Source organism: Pristiophorus japonicus, chromosome 2, assembly GCF_044704955.1.
Source record: "Pristiophorus japonicus isolate sPriJap1 chromosome 2, sPriJap1.hap1, whole genome shotgun sequence".
NCBI classification, from domain to species: domain Eukaryota; kingdom Metazoa; phylum Chordata; class Chondrichthyes; family Pristiophoridae; genus Pristiophorus; species Pristiophorus japonicus.
Window position 1 is genome coordinate 38,098,769 of NC_091978.1, and position 26,169 is coordinate 38,124,937.

General features: G+C 44.2%; 1 protein-coding gene across 2 annotated transcripts in view; it reads left to right on the top strand.

Annotated features, from left to right (window-relative positions):
- Nucleotides 1-460: 460 nt before the first annotated feature.
- The window catches only part of LOC139236929 (fibroblast growth factor receptor-like 1), a 358,006-nt gene continuing 332,297 nt past the window's right edge, over nt 461-26,169 (top strand). For both annotated transcript variants that reach the window (XM_070866868.1, XM_070866869.1), the window contains exons 1-2: nt 461-1,198; nt 2,565-2,690. In XM_070866868.1, the coding sequence (XP_070722969.1) occupies nt 2,627-2,690 (64 nt within the window). In that variant the 5' untranslated portion in view covers nt 461-1,198; nt 2,565-2,626. The remainder of the gene's footprint in view (nt 1,199-2,564; nt 2,691-26,169) is intronic.

The window sequence follows — 26,169 nt, forward strand, 5'->3', positions numbered from 1 at the left end:
CATTGCTTTTCCTCCCATCTTTGTATCGTCAGCAAACGTGGCTGCGTTACACAGTCCGTTCTTCCAAGTCGTTGATATAGATTGTACATAGTTGGGGTCCCAGCACTGATCCCTGCTGCACCCCTCTAGTTACTGATTGCCAACCAGGGAATGAACCATTTCTCCCGACTCTCTGTTTTCTGTTAGCCAATCCTCTATCCATGCTAATATATTGCTCACTTGAACCCACAAACCTTCTGAAGGACAACATTTCACACAACAAATTTTATTAATAATAAACACTGTTTCTACCGTAGATGTACTCGCTCTGCGGGGGTTTGTTGTTGCCATATTTCTAAGGCTGTTGTACTGAGAGACAGAGGAGCCGCGGCCGCAGCCCCAGCGTGCCTATCAGTTTCAGCTCGCCGCTGATTGGCCCGAAGTTTGCCTTGCTGAAACTGACTTGCTTGTAGCCCTTCGCTGTACTCGCGGAGCACAAAGACCGACCTCTCGGTTACTACTTGCCGTGCTTTTTGGTTAAAAAAAAACAAACACTCTGGAGGGAGAGAGGGGGGTGAAGAGAGGAAAACTCGAACAGTTGGTAATGCTGCGCATCGATTGACTGGCGGTCATTTTTGTTTTTTGGCAAAGCCTAGGCTCAAGTTTTTGTCCCTCTCTACAGCTGTTCTTTTTAATTAAAAAAAACTTGAAAGGCGAAGGAGCTGCCAATCGGAGAATTCAGGTATTTTTTTAAAACGGACTGGGAGCGATCTACACGGCCCTCTTCCTACCTTCTCCACCGCAGCTGATGAGCGTTTTTCACCAGACACACACAGCGAGAGAGAGAGAGAGAGAGTTCTCTGGCCGCGTTGCAAAGAAATGATCGCTGAGAGGGCGAAGGACGCTTGACCTTTTACAGTGATAAAAATAAAACGGAATCAGAACTGGAGTGTGCCGAAGATCCCCGTGCGCTGCAGTGAAGGACTCACCCGCCCCCCACCCCCCCTGTTCTTTACCTAAAGTTCAAAGTTTGATCCCCTCCAAGTGCGGAAGCGTTGGCACCGACCGACGGGGGCAAGCGCATGTATGGAGTGCCCTTGGATTTAAAATACGTGTGATTGATTTTTTTCTCTCCCCTCCCTCCTTGCACAATATAAAATGGAAAGTCCATGTCTTAAGCAACACGGGGTAGTTGCAGTTCACACATCGGAGATTACAGGTATGGAATAAGGAGAGTACAAGAGGCACGTAGACTATGCCCGCGTCGATATGTTTACTTATGTCCGTTCAGGCCGGTTTATTTATTGCTAATTTTTTTAAAAACTTGCATTTATATAGCGCCTTTCACGACTTTTGGACGTCCCGAAGCGCTATACAGCCAATGAAGCGCTAATAATGAAGCAATGCAGTTTACCGTGTCAATAACAAGTCACTTTCTCATCATATAACAACGGCGCACTGAATCCGCCGAGCAGTCGGTGTTTATTTGTTTTGGGCGCCGGTACAGCACTTGCAGGCTCCATCCGTCACAAGCAGCCCCAAACTCACTCACTCCCCTTCAGACCGTGCGAGCGGCCGATCTCTATCTGTGGGACCCGATTAGTTCAGATAATTGTTGATAAAGAGTTACCATAGCGGCTGCGTCTACCAATGATCCGCTTTAAAGAAAGGGGTGGGGGGTGTTCGAGTTGCCAGCTTGTAATCAGCGGTATAAACAGTAATGTGTTGCTGACCATTCCTGAGACTATAAAAGACAGGGGCCGCGGCGGCAGCATCCAGTTGCAGTGTGTATATGTGTACGTGTTGTGCAATTTTTTGTTTCTTCTCTGCATTGATTATTTTTTGTTTGAGATAAAACGTTTCAAATGTTGCAGGAGCAGAAAGTACCATGCTCCACTGCATAGTGGAAATAAGCAAAAAGCCGTCTGATTTGCACGTGGGCAATGTGTACAGCCTCTGGTCATTTCTTTTCCCCCCTGAAGAGCCCATCCTTTCGCCTACTTTGTAACGTGTTTTTGGTGCAAATTTGTAACTAATGACAATGTGTAATTACATGGCATGTTGGAGGCAGCCGCTCGTTTGTTTTGTATCCCCGGGCTCCGAGCTAGTTAGTCAGGGATTGAGTCAAAGTTTACAAGAAAGTGAAGGTGGTGTTAAATCAGAAGCGAAAACAAAATAACATTATTTTTCTTTCTGACTAACATTCAGTAAAAATATTTTGCTTTCTTAGCAAATGTTACAGATTTAATCTCAGATTCTGCCCACCTCCCCCCCCAAAATGGACAGGCACAATTTTAAAAATAGGAATTCCTTTGGGTCCTTTTGCTGTACCGCTGCGAATAAGCGAGTGGATGTGACATTTTCCCCCCGCAGTTTTATTAAACACCACTAACTGTGTGACACTAGCACACGCTTGAGGTGAACTGTGTGGTGAAGCTGGACTGTAACCCGCTGGCAGTATAAGAACCCTTCCTCTCTTCCCCCCCACCCCCCGGCGGAGATAGTGTGAGAATCCTGGCAGTCTGATAACCTCTCTCACTTCTGAAAGCAACACCCCCCAAAAAAACACCTTCGTTTATTCGCAGCTTGGAAAACGCGAAGAATATAAAGAGAGAATCTCGTTTTGGTTTGCTTCGGAGGGAAGACGATGGAATTTCTTCGACTCGCTTTCTTGATGTTGGGAGTCACGGCGCTTTCAGACGGTGCAAGGGGTGAGTACTCTGGGTTTAATTTTTTTTAATTGTGCAAACGACTGGGGTTCAATGATGCAGTGCTTGGGGGCACGGTGGGGGCGGGGGTCGGGGGGTCCTGTTGAGCGTCCTTGCCTGGTTGGACAAACATAGCAATCTTTTACCGGCTTCCCTTTACTATGCACAATTCCAAGTGACATTGGGGGTTAACGTGTGCCTTTTTAAAAAGTTGCACTTTTCAAAGATTCCCATGGCTAAGAGTCCCCCCTCTCTTTCTCCTACCTTTTCTCGCATGCGCACAGGGGAGGGCCGTTTCCAAAGAGGGAAGGTTACTCAAGTAGCACTCTGAGGCTGAGGGACCTTGTAGCTTGTGTGTAAAATCATCAGGTTGCCTCCAATTCTCAAGCCTCCAGGCAAAGAAAACAATTGGATTCCTGGTCGGATAAAGCCGAGCATCCACCCCCACTCACCTCTCTCTCTCTCTCTCTCGTGTAATCCCTCTTCTGGCTTGTGCATCCCCGGTGGAAATGCAAACAAACAAATCGATGCGCCTCTCTGCGCGCAGCGCAGGCGACGAGCTGATTTCCCCTTCAACTGCTCGTAATTTCTCCAATGATCAAATCCAGATGCTGCCCAGTGACCGGTTTTCCGTCAAATAAATTAAGAAAATAAAGGGATGAATTTCACACCGGGATGCTGTAGTTGTTATTTCCTGTGGAAGCACGCAGAATCATAAGTCACTTCGGCACAGAAGGGTCCCATCGCGCCGGGGTCGCAGCTCCCACTTCTCTGCACTTTACAGCTCACACAATCTTAATGCAGGTAGTTATTCCTGCACTTTCAGATTGAACAAAAACCAGTTACCGGACAAAGCAATGGCAAATGTGTCGTGTTAAAACTTAACATCGACAGCGTGCAACAGTTCACGTTTAAGACGCTCAGTGAGGGATTTAAGCTGTGATTGATTCGGATTGAATCTGGTGCGAGGGCTGATCACCATGTTAGAATTCCTTTGCACACAACCACAGCGCGCATTCCAGCCAGTCACAGAGCTGTGAACATTGATTCCACGATTCTTTGCCCTCATGATTTATGATGTTCGCCAAAAGAAAATCTGATATGCAAACACTGGGATTATTTAAAAAGTAAAACACATAATTTCTAATGCAGATACGTCCAAGACATTATCCATCTAATTCTATCCATCTATCTATCTATCGATCGATCTATCTATCTATCGTTGTTTCATTACTGTTGGTTGCAGTTAGAAGTGATTGGACATTTCCTAAGTTAAATAAATATCGGATGTGAATTCTATATGTTTTTGGTTGATTGCACCGTATGCCCATTGCATCTGGTTTAAACAAAACTGACAGAAAACTATAAGTAATTATTTAATTGAACGATTTCAATTTGCAGGAAGAATTCCAGCCAATAACTGGGGGCTACTTCCGTAGGGCTTGTAAGAAAAAGAAGACATTCCAATCTAATTTTCATTGTAAATCATTATAAATGGAGACGGGGTCGAGTTTGAAGTAGAATGTTGTAACAACAAGACGTATTCGGTGCTATATATATGTATCGCGGTAACAGTACAGGATGTTTAAAGCTTGGTAGAAAAGTTAAGCCCGAAGTTTTTTTCGCTTATGATAATGATTCATTTCACGGAACATTAACAAGACCCTGTGTCTGGTGTCTGTTAGTTACATAATGAAGAGCAGCGCTTTGGAAGCAGTGAATGAGTGTCTTTATTGCAATGGGGAAGCGGGAAGGACTTTTGCACTTGTGTTGACATGAATCCTATTATTCCGTTTTGGGATCTATTCGCTCTTGTTACACATCCAAGGAACGGTTTCTTCTTCTGTGAGTATCGGAATGCGACGCAAATAACACTCAAACTTCAAATAAATGGGCAGAAAATAACTTTAAAAAGAACTTAACTCTTAAGTTATGCAGCCGGCGTCTTGATACCAGATTGGTGTCACAAGGCTGAACGCAGGTTGAATGATTGAGCGGTTTCCCCCCAATGTGGTTCGGCGGGATTCAATGCGATTTCTAACTGGGATTCCTAGCAAAGTCGGAATTGGGGGCAAGGAATTGGATGAACTTCCTGTGGGACTTCCCAACTTCTTTCGCTGAAAAAGGGAAATAAAACGTTGCGGGGCGATGGGGAAAGAATAGGGGAGTGGGTCTAATTGGACCTTTCAGAGAGCCGGTACAGGCGCGATGGATCTGTGCTGTATAAATCTGATATATGTGGAGTTGGAATACATTATTTAAGCCGCCTTGTTGGGCTGTGAACGCGAGTCTTGATTTAACAGAGCATGGAAGGATAGGGACGTGGGACTAGACCAACATGAGCTGAAAGGAGGGCGGGACATGGACCGAAAGGAAAGGGATCGAGCTGAATGGGCCGAATGGCTTTTTCCGCTCCAACCGTGCTTTATCTTCGATGGCGCTGTAACCCAATAATATGTACACAGTTCGGATGGGAGTTCTCCACCCGTGCAGATGAGCGAGGTGTTCAGCGGCCTGATTGAGTTACTCTCCGTCTTGTGGCCATTAACGCTGCTACGTGTTTTTAAAAGAGTTCAAAGATAATTGTAAATATGTTTCTTTCAAATGACCGTTTTTATTGTGAAGCCTCAGCAGGTTCGGGAACCTGCCCTCCCTGTTAAACCCTTGACGTGGTGATCGGGTGTTGCATGACAATCTGTGCTGATCGGGTCCGGGAATGGGTAACAATTACCGGGACAATGGGTGGAAGGGGCAGGTCAGCGGGCTCACGGGGCTAGCTGCACATTGGTTGAGATGAGGCCGTTGCCCAGCAGGTGAAGAAACGCGTTTGTTTATCCTGACAAATTTTGATTGATGGGGGAGCCATAAATCTCCAGAATAAGGCCACTCCACACAGACACGCACACGTATGCACCCAGCAACAACTTGTATTTCTTATAGGCCTTTTTTTTAACATAGTAAAACATCATGAGGAGCTTCACAGCAGTGTTCTAACACAAAACAAAATTGACGCCGAACCACGTAAGGAGATATATGGGCAGATGATCAAAAGTTTGTTCAAAGAGGTAGATTTTAAGGAATGTCTTAAACAACAACAACAACGTGCATTTAAATAGCGCCTTTAACGTAGTGAAACGTTCCAAAGCGTTTCACATGAGTATTATGAGATAAAAAATTTATACTGAGCCGCATAAATATAAATTAGCGTAGGTGACCAAAAGCTTGGTCAAAGAGGTATGTTTTAAGGAGCTTGAAGGAGGAAAGAGAGGTATAGAGGCGGAGGAAAGAGAGGCGGAGAGGTTTAGGGAGGGAAGCTGAAGGCCCTAAGCTCTGGAATTCCCTCCCTAAACCTGAATGGTTGAGCGATTATAATCAGGGATGCTCAAGAGGGCAGAATTAGAGGAGCGCAGACATCTCGAGGGGTTGTAGGGCTGGAGGAGATAGAGATAGGGAGGGCCAAGGCCATTAGGGAAATTTGGAAATAGGATGATAATTTTAAGGTTGCGGAGTTGCTTAACAGGGGCCAATGTAGATCAGCGAGCAAATATTAACATGTATACACACCCCCTTACTCACACACTCACACATAACGATCCCCTCCAGGTAAATTAATTTTCCTTTGGAGGGTTCCAAATGTAAATGCTGCTTGGAATAGTGTTTGAAATCTTTATTAGCAAATGCCCTACTGTTACACGTGAGTAAAACTATATAAATCTTCCAGCAAACAATGTTACCTTGAGGGTGAAGCATGCCTGTGTTCTGATCGTCTGTGATCGCCGCTTACCAGAGAAACTCCCCGCGTAACGCCGCCTTCAATGACCAATGATTACAAATCCGAATAAAGGCTCCACTGGGAGCCAAGTTAGTGCTGCTGCTGAAAGTGTGTTTCGTTGTCAGGTCACCAACCGTCACCGCGTAAACAAAATGCATTGGGCGAATTGTACAGTATGCGTTAATAAGGCTATATCCTTGCCTGTTACACAGAATGTACTACAACAACAACTTGTATTTATATAGCACCTTTAACGTAGTGCAACGCCCCAAGACGCTTCACAGGAGTGTTATGAGATGAAGGTGTGTGTAACAGCACAGAAACAGGCCATTCGGCCCAACCGAATGCTGGCCAACCTCCTCCCACTCCTCTTCATCTAGCCCCATCATAACCTTGTATTCCTTTCTCTCCCATGTGTTCTCCCCTTAAATACACCTATAGTGTTTACCTCAACTACTCATTGTGTTAGGCAGTTCTAACCACTCTCGGGGTAAAGAAGTTTCTCCTGAATTCACTACTGGATTTATTGGTGACTATCTTATATTGATGGCCTAGTTATGGTCTCTCCCAAAAATGGAAACATTCTACCCTATCAAACCTCTTTGATAAAGAGCTCCATTAGGTCACCCCTCAGCCTTCTCTTTTCACTAAGAGCCCCAGCCTGTCCAATCTTCCATTGGTTTGGTCAAGTAAGGCACTTTTTCAAATGCACTTTCACCATCATCATCATAGGCAGACCCTCGAAATTGAGAAAGACTTGTTTCCACTCCAAAAGTGAGTTCTCAGGTAACTGTACAGTCCAATATGGGAATTACAGTCTCTGTCACAGATGGGACAGACAGTGGTTGAAGGAAAGGGTGGGTGGGGAGTCTGGTTTGCCACATGTTCCTTCCACTGTCTGTGCTTGATTTCTGCGTGCTCTCCGCGATGAGACTCGAGGTGCTCAACGCCCTCCCGGATGCTCTTCCTCCGCTTAGGGCGGTCTTTGGCCAGGGACTCCCAGATGTCAGTGGGGATGTTGCACTTTATCAAGGAGTCTTTGAGGGTGTCCTTGAACGCAAGGGGCAAGATGATGGCCGACAGGGGTGCAGGTTTGACTGGTGAGAAAACGATTCCAACGGCATATGGGTAGGGCCCGGTTGGATGCAACGCCAGGCCTCTACTCAACGCAACAGCCGCACTTGCATATTTTGTTTTCCGTTGTGGGAGATGTGGAACTTCAGCAAGGAATGGTCCCGACTCTTCCACTAGGGAGACAATTGGTTTACTCGGCGTAACCCAGGTTCCATTTCTACAGTGGCACGGGCAATCTACACACAGCTTCACAATTGCCTTATCCGTGGTTTGCGAATGTTTTTTTTTCACTTTGCAATCGGGAGCTCTGGTGAATATAGTTGCAGAAGATCTCCCTGTGTTTTTAGGATCGGTTTCCGCCATCCCTTCAATGTTTTTTTCCTCTCACTGCCAAAACTCACAATCCTTGGAGATAACTCCGGGCAATTCTACAAAACATTCACATCATTTCACCCCGAACCACTTCTCCCTCTCCTCCCAAATCCGTTTGGTTCACAAGCAACAAACTCTCTCTTTAACTGCCGTGTTTACACTCAAGTTTATTACCGCGACTGCCTCTAGCAAAAGGATTTACATAATTTACTGTCGTGGAAAAAAAAACCCGGGTAGGAAGACACTTTTTTTTAGCACCCCCGGAGACAACGGACGATGTTTGCAGAGTTTGACTCCGTTTAGCCAGAACAATCAAGTGATTATGGAGTGCAGCCCATCCATTCAAAGAGGGACAAAAGCCATCAGTTTTAAAGCATTTTTTACAGCTTCTCTCAGCACATGGCTCGTTCCTTACCGGCGGATGTGGCTCGAGGAAATAGTTGTCGCAGCTTTATTCCAATGATTTCTCGAGGAAGTAGATAAGGCTTAATTAACTGGGATCTGATTCCAGGATTTCCCTATCTACATTTCTCCTAGCTCAATTCCCAGTTGTAGAATAACAGACTGGTTGGAAACACGTGGGTGAAATTGACCATCCGTTTTGTTCATTACAGAGGGTTCCATCTACTCTGTTTCTGAAGCGAACCCCCAGAGGCTTTCTTTAGGCCACACACACTCGCTCAATCCCTCGCTCACATTCTCATATTCATTCTCTCACACTCATTCTCACACTCGCACACATTCTCACTCTTATTCTCTCATTTACACACTGACATACACTGATTCCCCCACACACGTTTTCATAGAAAGACGCTCACTCACGCGCACTCTCACTCAGACACACACACATACACATGCACTCATTCTCACACACGCATTCTCATATACACTCACTCACATACACACTCTCACTCATACACATGCACTCATTCTCACACACAGATTCTTACACTCATACACTCACTCAATCACACACACACTCATACACATACACTCATTCTCATACTCATACACATGCACAGTCTCACTCACACACTCGCTCACACACACTCATACACATATACTCACACTAAATCACTCACACACATTCTCACACTCACAGACACATACGCACACTCACACACACTCTCATTCTCACACAATACATATTCTCACACTTACAGTCGCATAAACTCACACACATTCTCACAGAGACACACTCTCGCACACACATACTCCTCTATCACATTCCCCAACACCCTTCCTTTGGCCCTATTCAAAGGGGAACTTGCAGAGGGGTGATGGATATGGTGAGAAGGTGGTGAGGTGGAGCTGACATATTAAAACATGGAACATGCTTGTCAAGCTTACTGGTCGTTTCCCGAGCTAAAACAAAACGGTTGGCACAATGTCACCACAGGCACAACATACAGATTGATTATAATTGAAGAAACCAAAAGACGATGTACTAGAATTTGCATGGAGCTGATTCCAGGCACTTATGGTAATTGATATCATCGACCCACATTACAGATGTTCCATGGAATTCGGGGCGATTGCTGTTCCAGGAATGTAGGCTTTCTCCTTCACACTCCACAAAGATCATTTGATCAACCAAGTCCTCGCGGACTCCTGTTATTGTTACTTTGTACTGGCTTTCGGAGGATTCATTTCCAAATGCGTTCTTGTATATAAAAAGGACACTTATTTTTGGTTGAAATCTGATGATACGAGCAACCATTGGCTTAGACGCTTCAAAATGGGACGGCTAAACACAGAGCTTTAAGCTGCGCCGAATTCGTCTCTTTTTGTTGCCAACGCACAGAATAGCGCGTTAATTTATTCCAAAATGACCTTTCACTGGTTGAACCGCAATGGCAAACGCACAAGTACAGCGAGGGAGGCAAAATTCTTGCTATATTTTATTGGAAATGGCAGCACATGGGCAGTGGGTTTCCTCTAGCCCGCTGTAAAAGTCCTGGTTCGCCGCAGTAGTGCTGAGGGGACGCCTGCACCGAAACATGATACCCGCTCAGACAAATTAACCGAGGAATGCAGATGCCAGCAAATCCTGCAAGCATGCAGAGGGTAGCATGGAGTTTGTGAATCCAGATTTCGCGAGCAGCTGCCAGGGATTGCACGGTTCCTATATACTTTTAAACGGATTTCTACGAGAGCGTTTGCACGGTTCCTATATACTTTTAAACGGATTTCTACGAGAGCGTTTGTGATCCCAATAATGTTGAAAGCTTACATCAGACACTTAAAACGACACTTAAAAGGGTCGTCCTTTAGGTTTTTTTTGGTACAGTTCACCAAGCTTTTCACCTCATCATCAAGGCCGAAATTGGTATAAATATACGTTAACAGGGCCTCAAAACACCATTCGAGCCGGATGGTGTTTGCAACAAATATTTTGCTTACTTCACATGGAACTGGGTGACTTAGATAATTAGACCACTGTCCTTTCATCTCGAGAAACTGGCTCAATAATCCAGCTGATTGACACATTGGATGAAGGTCCCTCTCTCTGTCCTTCTCTCTCTCTAGCAGCTGTTTATAGTTCCAAGTGGAATAAGATGGAGAGGCACAGTTTCAACCCAGTTCCCAAGTCCGCAGCACAAAACTCCACCGACATTGGCACCAGTTGGGGAGTCTCACTCAAGCCATCAGCATAGTCGATGTATGAGATTCATACAGAGCACTGGTTCAGGAGATGGGGGGAGGGGGTGCTGTGGTGCGGTGAGGGGTCTTTTCTGGCATGGTGGCTGCTCGTTCGATCTAATGCTTGTTGCACCTGTCACTGACTTTAATAAAGGGAAAATGCTTCCATTTCACCTTATTGTCATTTCTGAGACTAATATTTTTATCAAAAAGAGAATCCGGTTTTGCAGAAGCTTGCTGTTGTAGTCAGTTTGGTTCAGTTGTGATGAAATGGTTATGTTTGGAATGCACTGCCTGATAGGATGGGGGATACAGATTCAATAGGAGCCTTCAAAATGGAATTGGATAAATACTTGAAAGAGAAAAAAATTGCAGGGATATAGGGAAAGAACACAAGAACATAAGAAATAGGAGCAGGAGTAGGCCATTTGGCCCCTCGAGCCTGCTCTGCCATTCAATAAGATCATGGCTGATTTGATCGTGGACTCAGGTCCACTTCCCTGCCCGCTCCCCATAACCTTTTACTCCCTTATCATTCAAAAATCTGTCTATCTCCACCTTAAATATATTCAATGAGGGTGTAGATGTAGGACTAACTGGGTTGCTGTTCAAAAGGGCTGATGCAGACTCGATGGGCCGAATGGCCTTCTTTGCTGTGCTATTCTATGATTCTATGAAATTGGTTAAGTCGCAGTGATTTTGTTTGAGGGCAGTTTCAGTGTTGCAGAAATGCGATGTCTCTCTCGGGGCAAAAGAGTGAGGCCTCCTGCCAGCTGATGGCCACTGCAAGTTAGTTTGGCAGGCCAGTGTCCTAGTGGGTTGTCCCACCACTTTAAGCAGATGTGTGAACATGGATGAGGAGAAAAAGAAGTGGAGGAAGCAGAATAAAAAATGCATAGAAACATAGAAACATAGAAAATAGGTGCAGGAGTAGGCCATTCGGCCCTTCGAGCCTGCACCACCATTCAATAAGATCATGGCTGATCATGCAACCTCAGTACCCCATTCCTGCTTTCTCTCCATATCCCTTGATCACTTTAGCCGTGAGGGCCACATCTAACTCCCTTTTGAATATGTCCAACGAACTGGCATCAACAACTTTCTGTGGCAGAGAATTCCACAGGTTAACCAAAAGCAAACTTCACAGATGATTCCAAATCTGAGTAAAATATGCTGGTGAAAAAAAAGACCATTCAGGACCCTCAGTGCGCCCCCCAAAGCGCTTTACAGCCAATGAAGTTCTTTTGAAGTGTAGTCACTGGTGTAATAGTAGCAAACGGGGCAGCCAATTTACACACAGCAAGGCCTCACAAATAGCAATGAGATAATGACCAGATAATCTGTTTTATTGATGTTGGTTGAGAGATAAATATTGACCAGGATATTCGGGAAGAACTCCCCCTGTTCTTCTTCGAATAGTGCCAATGGATCTTTTAAGTCCACATGAGAGGGCAGATGTGGCGTCGGTTTAACGGCTCCTATGAAAGACGGAAAAGCTTCAGTGATGGGCAGGTTTTGTGCAGCGATAGTAAGGGCACACAATCGGCGCTGGTGCTCCGGGTGAGCCTGAGGGGAGAGGTCAGGTCAGAGGTATAGGCCTGTCCGGCGCTCCACCAAGGGCCTCTGGAATAACAGGTCAGAACCCCTGGCGAGGATCACTTTGATGAAAGAAACGTGCTGACCGTCACCAGCTGTTATTTCTGTCACTTTACAAATGAGATGTTGAAATGTAGCCTCAGACTTTTGGGCAGGTTTTCTATTTTCCATTCGTTCTACCTGCCAATTAATGTCAAACACGTGCATTTTATAATAAAGGAAGCTTTACTAAACTGACAGTTCCACTCGGCAGCCTTGGCTGACGCAAGAAAGACATCTCTTTAGGAAACTGTATTTTCTGGGCCGGATTGTAAACCATAGGAAGTAACTGCAGACACACAAAAAATCTTATTCCAGACACTGTGACTGGGATCTCGGCTGTTTAATCCATCTCACTCGGCAGCCAGTTCTCTCACCAATATCACAAACTGGAAGGCAGATGGATACTTTTATCCCTCCAGCTGTTTCAATATTGACTGACAGAAAACATGAAATAGTATTATTGCTAATCCCTGCGTTTAGTGGATTACATAGAGGATACACGTTAGGGACCAGTACTTTACAGCAAAGCCACAATTAATGAGCACACAGGTACAAACCAATGACGTGGGTAGGTTATTTTCTATGGACCGCTGCTCGCCGATGTGTATGTTATTTCTACAACAGATTTGAGTATTTTAAAAAAATGTCTTTTTGTAGAATGTCTTTTGTTGAACCGAGTTTCCGCTGGTAATATCAGTGCAATCCGGGCGGAATGAGCCGAACCAGCGTAAAGGATCGGGGAATTTTAAACGTAAGTGAGTTAGGTCCAAAACCAGTCATATTCGTATTTTCCGCTGGTTTAAGATTCAATTCGCCCGGATCAAACCCCGTTTACAAATCTCGCCACGCCCCCAGATTGAAATTGCGAGATTCCGCCGATTGCCCTGGTTCAGGAAGGCTCTTCAAATCGCATTCAGTTTCTTAAGTGCAGTGGCACATTTTTTAAAGTTTATTCATATCCAAAAATATTTCGTTTACTAAGAAACTGACTAGTGTGCACCAATGAAACTATTAAGTGGTTCGGTATGGTTTTTGAAAATCATTTGGGGTCATTCACAGGTAGAGGACTGGACACCAATGTTAAAGAAAGAAAGACTTGCATTTATATAGCACCTTTCACGACCAAAGTGCTTTACAGCCAATGAAGTGCTTTCCCACATTACAACAGTGTAGTGACACCATGTCCGCGCCGTGTCCGCACCATGTCCTGGCAAAGAGCCACACAACCCTCGGTCAGCAGCCCTGAAGGTTACATATAAACCTATGAACAATGGCAAAAGGTAAAGACCATCCGGCCCAACCAGTCCACCCCACACAACTGCGATACCCCTTGTATTGCAACATTTTATACTCCACTCCACCCGGAGCCTGGCTTTCTCCTGGGAGAGGCAAAAAAAACAAGTAAAAACCCAGGCCAATTGGGGAAAAAAATCTGGGAAAATTCCTCTCCAACCCATCCAGACAATTGAAACTAGTCCAGGAGATCACTCTGGCCATATTATATTCCATGATGTACTAACCATCGTATCTGCACCAGCCAACAAGTGGTTATCTGGTCTAATCCCACTTACCAGCTCTAGGTTACCAGCGCTGCAGGTTACAGCACTTCAAGTGCCCATCCAAGCAGCTTTTAAATGTGGTGAGGGTTTCTGCCTCCACCACCCTTCCAGGCAGTGAGTTCCAGATTCCCGCAACTCTCTGCATGAAGAAGCTTCCCCTCAAATCACCTCTAACCTTCTACCAGCCACCTTAAACCTATGCCCCCTCGTAATTGACTGCTCCGCCAAGGGAAATAGGCCTCTCAACATTTTATACACCTCAATGAGGTTTCCCCTCAGCCTTCTCTGTTCCAAGGAGAACAAACCCAGCCTATCCAATCTGTCCTCATAGCTATGATTCTCCATTCCAGGCAGCATCCTTGTAAATCTCCTCTGCACCCTCTCCAGTGTAATCACGTCCTTCCTATCATATGGCGACCAGAACTGCATGCAGTATTCCAGCTGTGACCTAACCAGTGTATTATACAATTTAAGCATAACCTCCCTACTCTTGTATTCAATGCTTCGGCCAATAAAGGCAAGCATTTCACCTTATCCACCTGGCCTGCTACTTTCAGGGATCTGTTGACAAGCACTCCAAGGTCCCTTGGTTCATCTACACTTCTAAGTGGGCAACCGTTTAATGTGTATAACCTTTCCTTATTAGCCCTCCCCAAGTGCATTACCTCACACTTCTCTGAATTAAATTCCATTTGCCACTGTTCTGCCCACCTGACCAGTAAATTGATATCCTCCTGCAGACCATGACTTTCCTCTTCATTATTAACCACACAGCCAATTTTAGTGTCATCTGCAAACTTTTTAATCATACCCCTTATATTCAAATCTAGATCATTGATGTATACCACAAAAAGCAAGGGACCCAGTACTGAAGCCTGCAGAACCCCACTGGAAACATCCTACCAGTCACAAAAACATCCATCAACCATTACTGCTTCCTACCTCTAAGCTAATTTTGGATCCAACTTGTCACTTTGCCCTGGATCCCATGGGCTTTTACTTTCATGACCAGTCTGCCATGTGGGACCTTATCAAAAGCTTTGCTAAAGTCCATATACACTACATTATACGCAGTACCCTCATCGACCCTCCTGGTTACCTCCACAAAAATTCAATCAGGTTAGTCAAACACGATCTTCCCTTTACAAATCTGTGCTGACTGTCCCTGATTAATCCTTGCCTTTCTAAATGTAGAATTATCCTGTCCTTCAGGATTTTTATTCCAATAATTTTCCCACCATGGAGGTTAAGCTGACAAGCCTGTAATTACACGGCCAATCCCTTTCTCCCTTCTTAAACAAGGGTACCACATTAGCAGACCTACAGTCTTCCGGCACCGTGCCTGAATCCAAACAGGACTGGAAAATGATGATCAAAGCCTCTGCTATTTCCTCTCTTGCTTCGCTCAACAGCCTGGGATACATTTCATCTGGGCCTGGGGACTTATCCACTTTCAAAGCTGCCAAACCCCCCAATACCTTCTCTCTCACTGTATCTATTTCATCCAGAATTTCACACTCTTCCTTGATAGCAATATCTACATTGCCCCTTTCCTTTGTGAAAACAGATGCAAAGTATTCATTAAGAAGCATAACCACATCTTCCGCCTCCACCCACAGATTACCCTCATGGTCTCGAATAGGCCCTGCCCTTTTTTTAGTTATCCTCTTAATCTATTTATAGAACATATTTGGGTTTTCCTTGATTTTATTTGCCAAGAATATTTCATGCTCTTTCTTAGCATTTACTGATATCCTTCTGACTCAGAAGCAAGTGTGCTACCCACTGAGCCATAACTGACATGTTCCCCCTAAGATGCATGGGTGCATGGCCTGCACATCACTTGGGTGGTCCAGTGCAGACCGCTCACAAGCTGCTCCATTTGGAAGATACCATGCAGCAAATTTAAAGGGACCATGCACAAAAAAAACAATTCGAGGGAACATTGCTCGATACCCTTATTAAAAATGCTCATATTCACAGGGAGGTTATGCTTAAATTGTATAATACACTGGGTAGGCCACAGCTGGAATACTGCATGCAGTTCTGGTTGCCGTATTATAGGAAGGACGTGATCGCACTGGAGAGGGTGCAGAGGAGAATTACGAGGATGTTGCCTGGATTGGAGAATCTTAGCTGTGAGGACAGATTGGATAGGCTGGGTTTGTTCTCCTTGGAACAGAGGAGGCTGAGGGGAGGTCTCATTGAGATGTATAAAATTTTGGGTTGATTTATGAAGAAAGGTTGAGTACGTTGGGTCTATACTCATTGGAGTTTAGAAGACTTAGAGATGATCTTATTGAAACATATAAGATACTGAGGGGGCTCGATAGGGTCTATGCAGAGAGGATGTTTCCCCTCGTGGGGGGAATCTAGGGGGCATAGTTTCAGAATAAGGGGTCGCCCATTTAAATCGGAAATGAGAAGGAATTTCTTCTCTCAGAGGGTCATGAATCTGTGGAATTCTCTTCGCCAGAGAGCTGTGGAGGCTGGGTCATTGAATATATTTAAGGCAGGGATAGACAGATTTTTGAGTGATAAGGGAGTGAAGGGTTATAGGGAGCAGGCAGGGAAGTGGAGCTGAGCCCAAGATCAGATCAGCCATGATCTTATTGAATGACGGAGCAGGCTCGAGGGGCCAAATGGCCTACTCCTGCTCCAATTTCTTATGTTCTCATGTTCTTTCAGCTGTATTAATAAAACGTCACTCAGTTACCAGTCTTAAATACATCAAGGAATAGTTTTTAGTGGAAATACAGAGAAAGGAAACTATTACTTTGCCAGATTGCACCAGTTCATTGAAGATGTTACGTTTATGATTATGCAAATGATTTTTAGCGGAAACCTGAACTGTAACCTAACCAGCACAATTTCAAATGCCTTTTGGGCGCAATTAACTGATTGTGCCCAAAGCGGAAACTCGAGCCTTTTTTTGTATTTACTTGGCACACGGTTTCCTCCATTTGCTATTTGGGCCTTAATCATAAACATGCCGTTTACCCTTTATCCCTCCGTCTTGACACCTGTTTGAAATGCCTTCTTTAAAAAAAAACTTCCTATGATCCTGCTTTTAGCTCAACCTACTAACTTCCCCCACCCCTCTCTTTTCACCCCGCACCTTTCTATAGCATTTCTGGTGTACAGAAAGATGTGCACACAGGGAATGGGACAGAAATGCGAGTTGCTGCTGTTCCCCTGCTCACGGTTGCAATTTCAGCACAAGTGGCTGGTCCCTCTCAGTCCTTTTGTTAATGTAATGTGAAAGGTTGCAGGTGACCTGCATAATATCAGATCAATCTACACATAGAAGGATAGAAGGGGGGGGGGGGGGGGGGGAGGAGGAAAATAATCATTTTAAACTGACTGTAAAAAAAAATGAAAATAGACAGAAAGTAAACACACCATGTTAGAGTAGTTCCTGAAAAATAAACATCCTGCCCCAACAGGTAGACTAAAAAAATGTCGACCCAAAGCTGACTGGCTAAACGCAAAGACCGTTGAATGTAACTCACTGGTCTGCACTCCAGACATGTTGTATAATTTAATCTACAAACTGTAAGTGGTATTTCCCTTGAGGAGAATTTTTTTGGCAAGTTTATATTATACAAAACCACTTCAAATAGAAGTGGTTATGTATGTGTTGGCTGCTGCTGCTCTGGAATCTGCCTTGTTTACATTGCAATGTGGATTTCGGAGCGTGAGCCGGAACAATACTTAAAACAACTGCGCATGGGCAAGCCTGTGGATGTCCCGTTGTTTAAAAGTTGCGAATCACAACACTTGCTCGTCTGGCCTGAAGTATGGCAGGGTAGCATTGCAGCAGCAACACAGAGGTACCGGGAAGTACAGGGCTGGGAAAGACCACTGTGATCCATCTGACTGCTTCCACAGTTCAAAACGTTGCACTCTCGCTTCTCTATCCCTCAATTGCCCCCCCCCCCTAAAAAAAGTTGTCTAACTCCCTCTTGAATTTGTTGGCAGTATCCCATCTCTACTCTCCCTCAGGTCGCCTTTGCCACATATTCACCATTATGTATATGAATTAGTTAAATTCAAGTCATCAGTTCACCTTCCCTCTTCTGAGCAGGAGTCACTGCCACTTGTTTAGAATTTATGGTCCTGTCTACAATTTGTTCATTTTAGTTTATATATATATATATATTTTCAAGATTCTTTAATAATATTATTTAATTATATTTTATTTTATTATACTATATTATATGCAATATTTTTATTATACTATATTATATATTACTTTATTATACTATATTATATATTATATTTTATCATACTATATTATATGTTATTTTATCATATAGTAAATATTATATTTTATTTTATCATACTATATTATTTATTTTATCATACTATGTTATATATTATATTTTATTTTATCATACCACATTATATATTTTGTTATTTTATTATACTATATTATTTTATATTATATTATATATGTTCCCAAGCATCTTGAAAACATTGATGAAGCCTGACTTGAGGCCTCTTTTCTCGGGTATGAACATCCCAACCTTATTTATTCTCACCTAGCTCAGGTGCCTAATCTCCAAAATTAGATTAGTTGCCCTTATCTGTATTCTCTCCAAAACCAGACCATCCTTACCATAGTATGGTGACCAAAATTGTAAACCAAACTCCGGCTAGGGCTAAATCAGTGCTCGCCCTTAGCCCTTAGCCCCTTGGATTTAGTTTCAAAACATCTCTTCACTGTTGCCGCAGATCATCATCATCATCATAGGCAGTCCCTCGAAGCGAGGATGACTTGCTTCCACGCCAAAAAGAGATGAGTTCACAGGTGTTTCAATAAAGGACCTAATATTCCAGATCCCGAACTACATCTTGGAGGGTGGAAGATGCCTGTGCTTGGATTTTTTTAACATGTGGTGGCCGTTGCACACCAGCCATCACACGGGCTTGACAGAGCTAGGTCTTGGTCCAGTAGCAAGGATTACCCAAGATGACTGGAGACCAGCTCTGCTGCACGAACCGAGTGCGCAGTGTGGGCTGGCTCATGCTGCCCCTGGACCCTCGCCTCTTCGAGGCCCCAGACTCACACCTCTCCTGGGCCCCGGTCAGACAATAGTGATGGTTTCAATATACCCAAATCCCTCTCATGTTTTGTGTTCAACAATCTACTATTCACTTTATAATCCCATAGAGTCATAGAAGTTTACAGCACGGGGGAGTCTATTTGCACCACCGTGGCTGGGCTAAACCCTCAGAAAGAGCTATTTACTTAGTCCCATTTAGTTGCCCATCTACACACCATTTTACAGTTTTGTTTTTCCCACTGCTTATTCGTCTTTCCTAGATTCATCACCTAGTTTTCGTCTGCATTGAACAACATTTGCCATGTGTCGGCCCAATTTCCCAATCTATCTGAAACACTCTGTGTTTGTTCCTTGTTATTTGCAGTCAGCCCCTCCAAGTTTTTATTACCAGCAAACATGGACATCATTATTTCTGTCCCATGCCCAAATTGTTATGTAGAATGTAAACAATAATAGCACTAAGGCTGGTCTCTGAAGCACCCCACTAATCACCTTCTTCCATTCTGATGGAGCTGCATATACAACTACTGTTCGCTGATTGAGCCCATTTATTATCTACTCCAGAAGTTACATCCTATCTCATGCTTTCAGACCTTGTGGATGAATCACTTCTGCATACAATGTCAAAAGCTTTATTAAAATATCATATATATAATGTCCATTAAATTCACCTTATCAACCAGGTCCATTATCTCCTCAACGAAAATCCTCAAGGAATGTCAGATGTGACCTTTTTCCCGTAAAGCAAAGTTGACTCTTTTTATTGGTCCTTATTTTCCTCGGTGCCTCATTGTGCCTTCTTTGAGATACCTTCTATTTTTTTTACCTACTGCAGATGTCAGGCTTGCTGGGTTATCTCAGGGTTATCTTTATGCTTCCTTGTTATAGACAGGTGGTAAGATGCCCTTCCCCAATTCTCGGGCAATATATCTTTTCGCAAGGAATCCCTAAAAGAGCGTGCGAGAATCTGACTGATTTCATTAGCCACTTCCTTACCCAATGTTGGTGGAACGACCTGCGAGGGGCAGTAATTGCCCTCAACAGGAGCCCCCCCCACTCCCCTACAACCAGAAAAATAACACGTCAGCCTGTGACATCCAACATTTCTTCTCGTTCTTCGGCAGTCCTCCGGAGTCAAGGATGACTTGCTTCCGCACTAATATGAGTTCTAAGGTGACTGATGAGACCAATATGGGATCTAGTCTCTGTCACAGGTGGGGCAGGTGGTGGTTGAAGGGACGGGTGGGTGGGATGCTTGGGTTGTCGTACGCTCCTTCTGCTGTTTGTGCTTGGCTTCCGCATGCTCCCTGCGAAGAGACTCGAGGTGTTCGGCGCCTTCTCGGATGCTTCTCCACTTTGAGCAGTCTTGGGCCAGGGATTCCCAAGAGTCAGTGGAGAGGTTAAAATTTTTCTAGGAGGCTTTGAGGGTGTCTGTGAAGCGGTTTCTCTGCTCGCCTGGCTCAAAATGGCGGCGGCAACGGAAACGCTGCCGCAGAAAAATCAAAGCTGAAGCATTCAAAGACCCTGCAAAGAAATCCCTATTCAATCAATGCTTCACAACCAACCTGACATCTCCCAATGAACCGGAACCGCAGAGTGTCCATAGTGCCTGGTCTGCCCTCAAGTCCACCATAATTAGCATCTAACATTTACATTTACCAGCAGCCTCCGATGAAGGAAAGCAATCTCTTCAGGCAGCACTACTACATGTAATTTGTCCTGTAGCATTGCTGCTGAAGTTGGGACTGCAATCCCAGTCACCCACTTAGCTGTGTTGTGTATAGAAATGCCATCTTCTCCTGTTTTTAATATAGATGCGTTTGTAACTGAACAAAGTGATAAAGATACTCTAAGGAGCAGCTTCTATTGAAGCAAACTGCCAGGGACCCTCAGCACAGAGCCTACAATTACTAGTGATGTTTAAAAAGGATTACTTTAATTCCAATCAACTATCCAATTTGCAGAATTCCACACATTTATTTGCCCTCCACTGTATGACTTGTATTAATAGGGCTAATTAAACACAATGGGGTAGAAATTCTATCTTGTGCAGTATCACATAGCCCGACCAGTTATACTTCAATGGAGCTGAATATCTGACGGTGTAGAACAGGCAACCCAAGTGACAGAGCCTGTTTCGCACTGCTGCCCAAGGACGAATTTCTATACCAAGATGCGTTTATGCCTCTGCCTCACCTGGACCAGTGACTCATGCAGATGGGTACAGAATTGAGGACAGCACCCTGGCACCTCACATGGCAGTGCATTTACCCACTGGATCATAGAATCATAGAATGGTTACAGCAGGGAAGGAGGCCATTCGGCCCGTCGAGCCTGTGTCGGCTCTCTGCAAGAGCACTTCAGCTCCCCGCCCTTTCCCCGCAGCCCTACAAATTATTTTCCTTCAGGTACTTATCCAACTCCCTTTTGAAAGCCGTGATTGAGCCTGCCTGCACCATCCTTTTTGGCAGTGCATTCGCGATCCTAACCACTCGCTGCATAAAAAAGCTTTTTCTTATGTCGCCTTTGGTTCTTTTGCCAGTCAATTTAAAGGAGAAATTTCATGGATATATTAAGGTATTTTTTCTTCAAAGTGTCCACAGAGTATTAACAGAGCCTGGAGAGGATAAAAAGTGGCTCCCAACAGCCCCCCTCCCTCCGTCCCATCGATGCTTAACCAGATTGATTAACTGCTACTAACAATATGATCAGGATGTGCTTGGTAGGGACCCAGCTGTCCCTAGTGTGACCACTTAACTCCTTGACGAATGAAGGGCTCCATGGGGAACTCCTGTAAATACATGTTTTTAAAGAGCAATTGATTTCACCAAAAATAAAAGGTTTCAGAGTGATGCTCACCACGTCTAGTCTCACCTGTAGATATGCCAACAACTTTAATTAAAATAACCATTTTTGTCGCCGCCATTTCTAAGTATGTTTTGAATACACTTGAAGCATTCGGTCGCTGAAAGTAAACGGAGCAAATGATGCTTTAATATATTTATTTCTACACATAAATATTGAACTGTATTTAAATAAACGATTCCTTTCCGCTTACATAATCACAGCCACCCACTTAGCTCTGCGGCGTGTAGGAATGTCTTCGTTTTCCGTGCGTGCTGTGAAGCATTTTTGTTGGTATTTTCTTCAATATTATTGGGCATCATTAGCGTACTGTAATCCAAGTTTACATTATAGGCCCTAGCCTGGAAATTGCCCTGTGCGGTATTGTGGTCTGAATGTGGAATGAAGTGGCTCTGTATGCTGCTCGAACAGAGGTGCCAACTAATTTAAACTACATGGGTTAACACCTTTATTAAAACAGCAGATTAAAAAATGTAATTGTGTGTGTTTAGCGCTCATACGATGATATTGGACAATGAGATTTCCGAGCTTTTATTTTGAGCTCTCTCGTGCACAGATTTGAAGGCCTCTGCCATATATCCTGCTCACGCTCTCATTCCACAGTGAGACTGGTTTAAATCTGTAGCCCAGTGGTCGGAGCCGTTGCTCCTTATTTACAGCAGAATCAATTGCTTTAAGCTCAGTAACCTGTCCCACTTGTCCTTGCATTCTTCGGAAACCATGCGCGTGCATCATGTCTGATCTTAAGGAGTTTGCTGCATATTATTGCACTTGCAAGGGGATTAACGAATGGAATACTGCCTCCGTGGTGGCTGGTCTAAATTCGTCGCACTGCAGGTGGCAGTGACAGATGAATGAACAGAGGTCATTACAAATAATTGAGTAACTCCAGGTAGCAGGGACACGAGAATGAATACTGGTCCCTACAAATAACTGAGTCACTCCAGGTAGTAAAGGCACATGAATGAACAGCGGTCACTCCAAATAACTGAGTCACTCTAGGCAACAGTGTCAGCGGTCTAAGGATGCATAATATTTACATTTGCAGTAATAATGTTTGTACAGTCTATGCCACAGTATGGTTAGCCTCATTTGTTTAAATAAATTAAATGCACAGTTCTCAATGAAAGTGCTTGCTTGTCTCAGTAGTGTTACATGGATCTAAAGACACGTCCATGGGGATAGCGTCTAACGTGCCTTTTAGACTTCCATATATTCGGATACTTTTCTATCTTCCGTTCTGAAATATTTTGCTCGTGCTGAGTGCCAGTGCCTTAAACTGGGATCAGAGGCTCAACCCACCATGATTAAACAGAGCTCCTATTGCAGGTTGCTAGCTGTCAGCAAGCACCTCCTGTAGGTACTAGTGTGCACACCCACACTTTGTTCATGTCTGACTACCTGTAGTTCAGTTAAGTTACTCCAGCTCACCTAGAACTAAAGACACTTTTATTATCAATATGTGCATTTGTATCAAACATCATCCACATAACAGCGGTTACTGCACCCAAAGTAATTCATTGTGCAGAAGCTTTTAGGGTTAGGGTTATGAGTAATAAGATGCCATATAAATGCAAGTTAGAATCACAGAGCACTGAAGGAGGACATTCAGCCCTCGTGTCTATGCCAGCTTTTTGAAAGAGCTATCCAATTAGTCCTGATGCCATGCTGTTTCCTTGTAGCTCTGCAGATATTTTTCTTTTCAAGGCGCTCCTTAAGACCTCTCTCATTGACCAAGCTTTAGGTCAACTGTCCTTATAGCTTCTTATGTGGCTCGGTGTCAAATTTTGTTTGATAACGCTAATGTGAAGCGCCGTGGGATGTTTTACTATGCTAAAGGTGCTATATAAATGCAAATTGTTGATGTTGTATTCATCCAATTTCCTTTTGAAAGGTACTATTGAATCTGCTTCTACCTCCCTTTCAGACAGTACGTTCCAGTTCCTTCAAACTCGTTCTGAGAGCTTAGAGTTCAGTGTTACTTGCATTGGCAATTTGAAACCTGGCTACAAAACTGCATTAGAATGATGTGCCAGATTTGAGAGATCTTCAGTGAAGGATATACCTGTTGCACACTCAAAACAGACATTAGGGTTGAACCAGACAATCCTTCCTCCATGCCTATATTACTGGAAAGGAGTGTTTTTTCGTTGTAAATTCAGTGCTTAGCAAAATGGGAGATGTTAATGATGGGGCACGGGACACTTTTAGTTTGTTACACCTGGTGTCAACATCAAGATTAGCTACGGTTAAATGCAGCTTAACATTCCCTCCACACTATTGCAATAATGATGGTGAACTCCTTCAACTCCGCTTTGGTGTTACCTTTCACTCGGACCTGGGTACTGCTGTGGTGCTCTCTGTGAGAACAGCGAGTGAGGGTAGTAATGTTTTACCCTGCTCCAACCACGTGCCTTCGCACCAATCTTAGAATTAGAAGAGTAGCTGCTAAATCTTTTCCCCACATCCCAGCCACCCCGTGGTCTCTCTGTGCTAACACAGGAGGAAGAGTTCTACAGTACACCGCTCATCTTTATAATTGTTGTTATACACTTTCTCCTCCACTCCCCCCACCACCCCCCCCCCACCCCCCCTCACGTCCCCTCCTCCCCCCCGGTGCAAAATTAAGGATAGTTTCATATTGCGGACTGGATTGAGATTATCCCAGTTCATCTCCTTTAGGAGGCTTACTGCCAACAGAAGATACTTTTACATATGAACATAAGCAATAGGAGCAGGAGTTGGCCATTCGGCCCTTCACGTCTGCTCTGCTATTCAATAATACCATGGCTGATCTTTGAACTCAACTTCACCTTCCCGCAATGTCTCCATATCTCTTGATTCCCTTAATATCCAAAAATCTATTGATCTTTGTATAGAACATACTCAACAACTGAGCCTCCAAAGCCCTCTGGGATAGTGAATTCTGAAGATTCACAACCCTTTGAGTGAAGAAATTTCTCCTCATCTCGGTCCTAAATGGCTGACTCCTTATTCTGAGACCGTGAAGCCTAGTTCTGAACTCCTCAGCCAGGGGAAATAACCTCTCAGCAACTACCCTGTCAATTCCCTTAAGAATTTAGTCCTAGAATTGGTTTTTTTTGTGTTGAACAAGATCCGCACATAAAAAAGGCTATTTAATCTTTGAAAAAATGCTTGTCTGGAGTATTTGGATGTGGCTCGTGGTTCTAATTTCCTAACCGATGAGTTTTGGATGCTTGGGGCAAGAGGCCAGGCCAAGTTTTTCTCCATGGGGAGAGCCGTTTTTGGCTCACTCTTGTGCCCCTCTTTGAAGCCAGTCATATTGGCAGACGGCTGGGAGCAGGCCACCGGCCTAGCCTTCTTGGCTTGCGTGCGGTGCTTGGCCTGTGGAGAACTCGTTTGGGAAAGTGGGGAGAAAATAATAAATATTTTTAAAAAAATGTTTCCGTGGCAGCTAGTTCCGTTTTCCTTCCCCGGAGGAGGTGCTGCTTAATTCCTGGAACTGTCTTGGGCAGTACACTTGGTGGTATACTAATATATCCATAGCAACCTGGCTTTCCTGCTCCTCCCCCATCCTCCCACCCCCACCCCTACTCCTCCATTCTCAAATCCTTTACAGAATGCTGTCTGAATGAAAGCTACGTTGAGAAGCCCAATAAACCTAACATGCCAAACATTTACTTCGTGAGACTTGGAAGTTTACAAATAAAATAGGCCGAACATTGACTGTAACTTTTATTTCCCCCCTAATATCTGTTGTATCAGAAGTAGCTTGCGGCTAACTCTAATTGTTTGGCACTTGCAGTTCATCCATTTTAACAGAAAATTCCTTTGACATGTGTGGACTGCATTTCCGCATACTACAGTGATATTTCTTTCCCCCTGTATCCTGTGAAGGACGCACTTGGAGACAGTAAGTCTGTGTTGTTTTTAGAGGGAGGGATAAACCTCTGTAGGTGGGGCTCTGGTTAGAACAGGGGAGCAGCACAAGCTGATCGATACTTCACCTGGAGTAGATACACTTTTTAAGATGTTGCTTTTCCAACTGGTAAAACACTTGAAGAAATAAAACTGCCTCAATCCTTTAATCACGCACTTTACAGGCAAAGAATGAGATCGGCTTGTCCCAGCTCTGAAAACCTGTTCAATGAGGCTTCAAGAGGGAGTGCTGCACTGTTGGAGGTGCCGTTTTTCAGATGAGACATTAAACCGAGGCCCGTCTGCCCTCTTAGGTGGACGTGAAAGATCCCATGGCACTATTTCAAGGAAGAGCAGGGAGTTATCCCCGGTGTCTTGGCCAATATTTATCCCTCAAACAACGTAACAAAAAACAGATTATCTGGTCATTATCACATTGCTGTTTGTGGGAACTTGCTTGTGCGCAAATTGGCTGCCGCGTGTCCTACATTACAACAGTGACTACACTCCAAAAGTATTTCATTGGCTGTAAAGTGCTTTGAGATATCCAGCGGTTGTGAAAGGTGCTATATAAATCCAAGTCATTCTTT